The following is a 10,098-nucleotide window of genomic DNA, read 5'->3' as shown; positions in this document are numbered from 1 at the left end:
CCATAAATACTGTTACAAATTTTTGACTCGCACTGTGCAAGCGGATTGACGGATAAAGAACCGCTAGTGTGCTCACAATAACCTTGAATCTTTGGGAGCTTGTCTATGACAGAGAAAGGATTTAGCCGCAGGTTTAAACATGGAATGGGGTGACTGCAAAAAGTGTTGCTGTGATAGCGTTACATAAAGTTGGAAAATCTGTAGGTGACACTTTCACGACGCTATAAAAGCTCAAAATCAGTTGTATGTTTGTGTACCAGACCTTTGAGGGATTACCTGAAACTGGGGCTGTGAAGGATCACCCGAGAGTGGGGCTCCCACGCAGTGTTACGACACTAGCAGCATAAAAAGCAGTGGCAGCTCCTGTTCGGAGAAATGCGGTACGGAAGCAGGCTATCATGGCCCGTGAAATGAACATTCCGAGAAGTTCAATGTCCAGACTTCTGTCAGAGGACCTGCAGCATTATGCCCATAATGGTCATCAAAAAATCCTCTTCACCAATGAGAAAATATTCACCATTGAATAGTCTTTAAATTGTCAAAATGATAGGGTTTATGCAACAATCTCTCAGAAAGCCAGTAAAAAAGTTCCAAAAGCTCAGAGGGCCCATCATCCCTCCTCAGTTATGGTTTGATTGGGGGCGAGTTATTCTGACGCCACCCAGCTGCATTTTTGCAGAAAGAGAGTTAAAGCAGTTGCCACAGTGTAAGAAAGCACCATTTTGGAGCCTATTGTGAAGAACTTAAGGGGCACATTGTTTAAAAATCATCCCTAACTTTTCAGCAGGATTCTGCTCCAGCCCACAAAGCAAGGGCCACTCAAGGGTGGCTTCAGCATCATGTCCCTAACTTAATTTCGCCTGAAGATTGGCCCACTAGCAGTCCGGACTTGAACCCTTTGGACTGCCAACTGTGGTCTGTGCTTGAAGGCATTGTCTGCAAGAGGAGACATCCCACCATTGAAAGTTTAAAGTGTTCCTTGTTGGCAGCAGTGGCGGATTTTCCTCTGGATGTCATGCGATCCATCATAGACGAGTGGCCATAAAGATTCAGAGCCTGTGTCAGTGCAAAATAAGGTGACCATTTCGAACAGTGATTGGTGCTGTGTGTAGTGAATGCATGTAAGAACATACTGAAAACAAATTAAAATATCTCTCATAATAGTTGCGTTTTTCAGTTTTTACGTCGGAACAGTTGTAAATAAAACTGAACTGACTAGGTACCAGCATCTGATGTCTTTTATTTCAGAACTGCATGAGGCTATGTTGTCACGAAAACCCAGTGAATCAGTCTCTCCCCTAGTACTACTGATGTGGTATGGCAGGCCTCCTAGAGGGTGACACCCTCTGTAAGGCCTGGAGATGTGTTGCGGTGATTTGAGGTGCAGAGAAGTTGAGAGGGGGAACAGCTGTGGGTTATAGAAGGAACTGTCCTAGCATTCGCCTCAGTGAAAACGGAAAAACAAGGAAAAGCTATCTCAGGACAGTCAACGCAGGAGACTGCCCCCCCCCCCCCGCCTCCTGATGGGAGAGCTGTAAAGCCATAGCCGTTGTCAGCCGAAGCAACTCTGCTCGTTGTTTCCTAGCTGTGGATGTTTTGTGCGTGACAATGTCTGCCTGCAATGAAAGAAATGAAACTCTATTTACATCTTTCTTGAATGTCAGATACTGTCATCGTGCCCCACTGGCGTCGTGGGATTAGGATGGATTTACCTGGTCTGCCAATAACTTCATCATCTTGTAACTTTGATCAGATGGAATTGTCTTCGCAGGTGTTTTTTTAACAGTAGTAGAAACCCTGAAAACCTGTCTGAAACCTCAAAAATATGAACTTCTCATAACTGGTCACTAGGCTAACAGTTCTGGGATTTACAAGCTTGGGGTCTTTCAAATGATCCAGGTAGCTGTATAATTACCAGCCTTTAGCCATGCAGAGATTTTGGATGTGTAAGGTTGTATGAGCTGAAAGGATGTTGTGGAAATGACTAGAATGCGGTAGATGTTCTGGAAGAATGGATGTGATTTTTTTTTTTTTACAAGTTGCTGTATGTCACACCAACACAGATAGGTCTTATGATGATGATGGGTCAGGAAAGGGCTAGGAGTGGGAAGGAAGCAGCCGTGGCCTTAAAGTACAGCCCCAGCATTTGCCTCATGTGAGAATGGGAAACCACGGATAACCATCTTCAGGGCCTCCGACAGTGGGGTTCAAACCTACTAACTCCTAAATACTGAATACTGGCAACTGCAGATATTGAGCTCGGTAAGTGTGGATGTTGTTTAAACGTCAATCAGTGAGTAGAATTAAAATAACTATATAAAATAGCAGCTGAGCTGGATTTGTTAATATGGAACAGTTGATTTAAAGTGAAACATGAAAAGAATATAGTACTAACAAACTTTTATTTTTATAAAATAAATTGCAATCACTTAATAACATAACTACAAAACGGTATTAATAAACTCATATATCTAAGTATAATTTTCCTTATAAGAATTTTGTTTAATTAAGACAATGATAATGACTTCTGTCAGGCTGTGTAAGAAAAGAATAGGCCTATAAACATTTTCCTTTGCAGAGCAACAAACATATGCACAGTAGATAAGAATGACAAAAAATGAAATATTTTGAAGGAGATACAAAGAGGAATGGGAAATAAAATGTTGAGGTAGTTACACATACACCTACCGAGAGTGAAGGTATTGCTATTCTAGGCTAAGTAGGAGTCTTAAAACGAGGTACTAAAGTTGTTTTTTAAAAAATTTAGCAAAAGGTACACGGTATATTCTCTTCATACAGAGCAAATTAATTATGAACTACAGTTAGGACTTTACTTTAATTGCTTAGAATCAACCTGTAATAACAAGCGAGGTATGAGTACCTTTTAAATGCTGGGTAACATCACTTATTTGAGAATAGTACACACAGAGATGGAGGGTTATTTTAACCACTTAAGATACAAACTCCAAATTAATAGGTCCTGCACATCCTGCTGTAGTGGTACTAAATAAATGACACTGTGGAGCAAGGTACAAAATATAAAATGTTTTTTAATACTCGACAACATTAGCTTATGTAATACAATTCAATCATCTGAATATTCCCAATTGAGTACCTTTAGTTCTTACAATAGACAAGTGCAGCACATCAAACATCATATACATTGTAAATATAGGCATAGACACAGTGGAGACTGGCACACAGAATACAAAATTAAATAAATAAGTAAATAAATAAATACATAAATAAATAAATAAATCAATAAATAGAGTGTACAAAAACATTGAGAGCACAAATGAAGTTCCAAACCAAACCCCGTGGCACAACAGCCCCGAAGGCCTGCAGATTGCGAGGTGTTGTGTGATCAGCACGATGGATCCTCTCGGCACAAATGAAGTTTTTTTATAAATATCTGAAGCCATTTCTTTTTGGTTTATTTATAACTGTTAGGTTCTTCAGTCTTTTGAAACTAATTTACGAATAAATACACTTCTAAACTACCTAAAATGATAACAGAACACCCAGACCTGTTTACTATCGAAAGCAAAAATTGATCTGAGAGCAAGTTTTCTTTTACCACCCACTATGCTTCAATTACTCCCCGGAACCAACAATGTCCTTAAAGGCATACGACGCTGTTGATGGTGATGCATCCGTCGAATGGGGATGTTAAGCTTTGAGCAGACCCTTTGGTGCTATTCGACAGGAGTATGCTACGTGCTGGCACCGGGTTTCACCCTCTCCCTTCCTAGTGTCATATATCACGTCATTCATTTCATCTCAAACTCCTCTGATGAGGTTGACGTCAGGAAGTGCATCCGGTCATAAAAACCCGCCACGACAGATTCATTTCACGTCCCCTCATACCTGACTCCATACAGAAATGGGACAAGGTTTGGACAAACAAACAAACACCAACAATGTCCTTAAAACAATTATAACACCCATGGCTCGAATCCTAGCATGATGATGATGATGATGATGATGATGATGATCAGTCAAAGGCAAAATAGCACCCACGTCTTGTAGAACCTGTGCATGCCTATGACTACAAACTAATATTCTATTCTTAAAATTAAAATAAGTCTTGCTTCTTAAATCTAATACAAAATTAACATCAGAATATTATTTTAATATGTAATTTTAAATCATCCTTTACATATAAAACGATACAACATCAAAATACTGCTCAATATCACCATCAAATAAAGTTGGAAGGAAGATATTAAGTATCAAAACAAAACAAGACACCCCTTTAATGGCTTAAATTGTGGCACAAATGACATTCTAATGAATACATAATATTTAGAAAATCCTGAACACATAAGTAGCAGAGGATATCTTCCTTAAGCTTTACATCTCATGCCATCTTTAAGTAAATCCTAATACTGAACCTCAAAAAAGTAAAAAACATCAAGTCAAACTGAAATTTCTTTTAGAAAAAATAATGACTAGGATATGTGAAGCATATGAAACACCATAAACTGTTAAGATCTGCAGTGAGGTACACTCTAGGATCAAGGATGGACAATTCACTTACCAAATAGTCATTCAACCAAGAAGCTGTCCTGAAGGAGACTGCATTCCATATGAGCTTCCAGATTGTTGTTCAGAAACAAAATAAAAAAGGTTGCCATTGCATTAAGGGATGAATGATTATGATAAGATATTCCGGAATATATTCTCATACTCTACACAAACATTCCATATTCATATTTATTTTATATCTCATCCTTGACCCATCCTAAAAGTCATTCAACTTGATCTCCTCAGAGCCAGTTCCTCATGCCCGACATTCTGTTACAGCAAAAAAAGAACTGTATGTTACCAGCTTTAAGGACAGTTTGATAATTAGTCATGATGATTTACTGTTGTTTTCTAGACATAGGGTAACATCAGTGCTCCAAGTAACCCTGATTAGAATGCCTACATCTAAATCCAGTTCACTCTGGATTTTATCTTTCTTTGTAAAGGCTAAAAAATAGTTCCAAATTGTCTTGACCTCTCAGTCTACCTATATTTCCATAGCAAAACCTTTTACTGTAACTAGAGCATAATTAATCTAGCCTAAATTTGAAGGCAGATCATCAGATGCCCTAGTAAAATGATTGTGAGATACTTCTGCAAGAGAATGCTCACTGTGGAAAGTTTCTGGAAAAAAATGAAATTCTCCACTCCCAGCAAGCTGGATGTAGGTGTTTACAAACCTCTTCCAGTTCCTCCTGTTCATCCACAGCTGATATTCTAAGTTTTGCTGCCAATTTATATCATGTTTTGCAAGGCTTTGAAAATTTGCTTTTCCCAACAATCACGAGGTCTTCCTCTGGGCCTCTTACCAAGAACATTCCTTTCATAGTAATTATAAAGTTTCTAACAGACTCTTGTCCAGTTGTTGCCAGGTATTTTCATTTCTTATTTTGTCCTTCCTTGTCTTTTGAAGAGGAAATGAAGAACTTTGTTTCAGTGGCTGATAGGCAACTTATTGCAGGTCTAATCAACATTGCTACTTCTAGTTCATTATGTCAGAATTGGCAAAGATATGCAGTACATATTGATTCTGTAAATTAGCATTATAATTTAATAGGGTCAACCAAAACAATTATTTCAATGTTAAGTACAGTAAGAGTCATTTTCTATCTTCTGATTCAAAAAATCTGCATTTACTTACTATCCCTAATTTTGGTTACCGTATTTACTTCCACATTTTTGGTCAGGAAAAAGAAAAATAAGTTTTGCCTCACATTTTAGACCCAAAATACAGATAACTAACAATGTGTGTTTACTACAGAGTTTCTTTTACTAGGCATTGTATAATGGGAAATGATCCGATACGGTATTGCACGTACATTCTTGCATTAAATATCGGGTGTGTACAGTATGAATTGCTGTTACTGTAGGTTACTGTAGGGGACAGAACAAGGAACTGCAATCTTTCATAACCAGTAGAAAGGTTGTGGCTAGCTGTTGTTACAAAAATAACTCAAACTCCTGTCCCAAGGCCACTTTCCAAGCTAGCCAATCATCTTGAGCCATCCCTCTGAATCTTGTCTTTGTCAATACTGTTTATCAGGCGTTCGGTCAAATTACAGTCTGCTGGTAGTCAGGGAAAGTTACGATACCACTGGAATTAGTTGTGTAGTACTACGAGTGATAACATTAATACCAGTAAGCATAAACTAAATGTTATGTTTGCCGATAAAAATGGTGTGCGAGATGCCGCCCGTCAATTTGCTGTTCAACCAAACACGAACAGATATTCACGACGGTGATGAATGAAATGTAATCCAGGTAAATGAAATTTATTTTTGTTTTTAAACTTTTTCTCCCCTAATAATAATGCATCAACTTTTAATTTTAAAAGAAGAATATCCCTAAAGGTATTTTCCATTTATTTCAGACGCCATGAATGTGAAATTGTGCCTACCCTACCATGCACGATACTTGCCTTAATTACGGTAGATTTTAATCAGGCTAATATTGTATAATGTCCATAATTATATTTTTTGAAACCTGAATATTATATTTTCTGTTTTGAAATATATTTTTTGAGATATTTGTATGTACTGTATAGTTATTTAATGGATATTTTGATCCGTTCTCAATTTTTAAGATATGCGCATGTAAAACCCTCCTCGATTTTCAGCATTAAAAATAGGATAAAAAACAGGTCTTATATGCAAGTAAATACGGTTTTCAAAATCGAATGAATCCCCGATCATTTTTGGTTAGTGGAGGTTTTATAGTAATTAGATACCGGTACACATTTTTTCATGAATGCTTTGGTAAGAGCTCCAAATCTCAGAACTGCATCATTGGTATAGTTTAGATGATAGGTAAACAAGATCAGTATTGTTTAACGTTCCATACCGTTACTACTCAAGGTGATTTAGAGAGTTCTCATATTCAATATCTTGAGATATAATAGGCAAGATTTAAGTTCCATGAGCTAATTAACCATTATATTCATAATGAAACTAAAATATAACCAGACAGTTTAAACTTGTGATCTAAAACCGTTTCGTTCAGTTGATATAATTCCTTATAGAAACAATATACAGTAGAAGTCCGTTATAGCAAGAATTAATAACGGCGATAAATTTACTCGCTATAACGGAAGGCTTAATCGCTCGTAATAACGGATAATACACAGTTTAATATAGGAATTTTGAAGGGACAGACAAAAACTGTCATAACAGAGTTCTCGTTACATGCCATACTCGTTATAGCGGACATCTACTGTATTTGAAATACTCTGTAGTACAGTGTGTTTCTCTCATTGGTTGACTGACCTCCCGCCGACTCATCACTTCCTGCTCCGTGCCGCAGCAACAAGGACAGCACTTTGCTCACTTTATCCGTGCATGACATACGACAACAATTAAATTTAGTAATATAAGAATTAAGAAAATAAGCTCGTTCGTGAACTACATTTATTTAACTTGCATGGTTTCAATTTTAACATTTTCTTAGCCCACCATGCTGAGCTCTTCGCTTGTTGTCCGAGTCGTCTTAGGGATGTTGTAGGCATATGTTCTAATCTTTCTGCGATTTCATTTACTTTTTCCACGTTAAGTACAGTTTTTTAACACTTTGCTTCTTATCGAGTAAAGAACCAGTTCCTCTCAATTTGTTTACAAGTTTTCATACATTCTTTCTATGTGGAGTGTGTACACTTGGAAATTGTGTTACAAATCGCCTAACAATTTCGCTGCAAGACGCTGTTTCCACACAATTACTGTACGTGTACACATGTGCGGACATTATGTGAATTATATCCCAAGTAACACTTCACAACTCGAGAACAGTTAACACTTAAAACACGTTCTAAGCACGGATCTAAAGTGCGAAGTGTGGGCACTCCCGTGATGTCGCTGCGACCTTTAATGGGAAGCAATGAGTCAACTACTGTAGATATTCAAAATCTAGTAAGCACTCACAGGCCAAACTCTCTGATACAAACTAGCTTGAACACATCGTTTCCAGATGCTGAACTCCTGAATTGCAGTATACGTTGCTCTAGACAAACAGGACACTTCAGTATTAACTGCATTTTTTCCCAGACATTTTGAAACATAGATAACCATTTTAACTGAAGGGTAGGAAGGATGTTAGTATTACAGTATTTTTAATAAAATTTTCCACAAAGTAGAGGAAATTCATGCGAGTCCAAAGCCAATTGGTTACCAAAGGAACACAGGCTTCTGTATGTTGTGGCAATAATAATAATAATAATAATAATAATAATAATAATAATAATAATAATAATAATAATAATAATAATAATAATAATAATCCTTTCCCTGCATGGATGATCGCACAAATACATTCATGCTGTTTAGGAACTGTCTGATGCCAACAACACATCAGATATGACATTTTGTCCATTAAGGACTTCTCTCTAACACCGAAGCATACTTCAATCTTGACTCACATTCACACACAAAAATATTCTTAAAATTACAAGAGAGACTGTTCACATCTTTAGTTTATTCTGCACTTCGTGCATCACTTGGGCAGAATGATGAAGCATCTTGCGTTCTTCTTCGGTGAGAGGCTGCTTCACGATGTCGCTCACTCCATTGATGCCAAGCACACAAGGTAGTGATAGGAATACTTCATCCTGTATCCCATGTTGGCCCTGCCAATAAAATGAACTGTTTACAATGTTACCAATACATGGAAAACTATTTTAATCTCCACTCGAAAGTCTAAATGTTAGGCATCTTTTGCTTGAGGGAGGGAAGAGAAAGGATCAAATGTGAAGGCATTTCAAGATCTGTCACTATTTCACTCCTTTCCATTACTCCTCTTCTTCTTCCTCCTCCTCCTCCTCCTCCTCCACCCTTATATTGTCAAAATATTTGTCACATTGTGGAAGATGACTGAATGGTTTAGGTTATGGAGCTGTTAGCTTCCTTTTGGGTGAGAGTGGATTCAAACCCCTTTATAAGCAGTCCTGAAGACAAACCTTAATTAAGCCATGGCCAACCGCTTTCCAGTCCTAGCCATTTCCTACCCCATCACTGAAACATTTAATAGAAAGAAAAAGAACTGTGTCATCATAATAAACTGAAAAAATTAATTCTGCTTTTCTTTTCTTTCCCAACAAGGCTTTACCCATTTCTTGTATTCTACAATTGAAGGGCTTAGTGGAAAAAGGGGTATCCCTCCAAAGTGTACTTTTGAGATATTTAGCTTTTTATTAGATTGCCTGTAACTTTATCAAAACAATAAGAATCAGAAAATGTTTTAAGGATTGAGTGATGGAAGTATTGTATTAACTTCCTGCAAATGTGGGGCAGAATACGTTGATTTTTATTGTATAAAAATGTTCACTTGACTACTGACATGTAGATGATATTGTAGACAAAACACATTTCCAAATACAACAGAGAAAAAATAACTCTAAACAACCTCATGAACATTAAACACCCTAAAAAACATCAAGCTCATTGGTTTCTTCTATTTCATTTCCATTGTCTGATTTCAAATTCTGATAATAGCCATGGTGTACGGGAGGCACAAACTTCAACATGGACATTATTATCATGTAGTTTAGCCGCTTTGATGGGCCTACCATTAGGATACTTTGGTTACAGAACAGTGTCATTTATTTTCTGTGCCCTTCCCTTATCCTTCTGCAGACTTATGGTAGTATATTGGCCTATATCACTGTATGTGAACCGTACATGCACTTTATGCCCTTCCTGGAACCTCAGAACAGATGCCTCTCGGAAGTCCACGCTTATGCCAGAAGGGTTTTTGTTTCTTTTTGTTAGCTTCTGTGTTAATGGAGTTAAACTAACAAAATCCTCTTTCTGCATTTCCACTACAGTGAACGCTTTCTTTCTCCTTGCATTTCGGATCAGGTTTGCCCATTCTTGAGGGGTGTAAACGTACGTCGCTTTAACTTTCCAATGATGCCAAAATCTGCATCCCAAGGCAATTATGTATAGCCAGGCACCAAAAATCTATGTTCTATGCTCTCAAACCAGCCCATTTCAATATATAAAAAACACACACACACACACAATAGGAAAGTTCTTATTTTGTTCCCCACAAGAATCACTATAAACAATAAGGTGTTTAATGTTTCAT

At 37.4% G+C, this 10,098-nt stretch overlaps 1 protein-coding gene across 2 annotated transcripts in view; it reads right to left on the bottom strand.

Moving 5' to 3' along the window:
- Positions 1 to 2,383: 2,383 nt before the first annotated feature.
- LOC136884409 (L-lactate dehydrogenase) overlaps positions 2,384 to 10,098 on the bottom strand; it is a 41,354-nt gene continuing 33,639 nt past the window's right edge. For both annotated transcript variants that reach the window (XM_067156546.2, XM_067156545.2), the window contains exon 9: positions 2,384 to 8,638. In XM_067156546.2, the coding sequence (XP_067012647.1) occupies positions 8,474 to 8,638 (165 nt within the window). In that variant the 3' untranslated portion in view covers positions 2,384 to 8,473. The remainder of the gene's footprint in view (positions 8,639 to 10,098) is intronic.

The sequence above is a fragment of the Anabrus simplex genome, chromosome 12, assembly GCF_040414725.1.
Source record: "Anabrus simplex isolate iqAnaSimp1 chromosome 12, ASM4041472v1, whole genome shotgun sequence".
NCBI lineage: Eukaryota > Metazoa > Arthropoda > Insecta > Orthoptera > Tettigoniidae > Anabrus > Anabrus simplex.
This window is presented reverse-complemented; position numbering and strand designations above follow the sequence as displayed.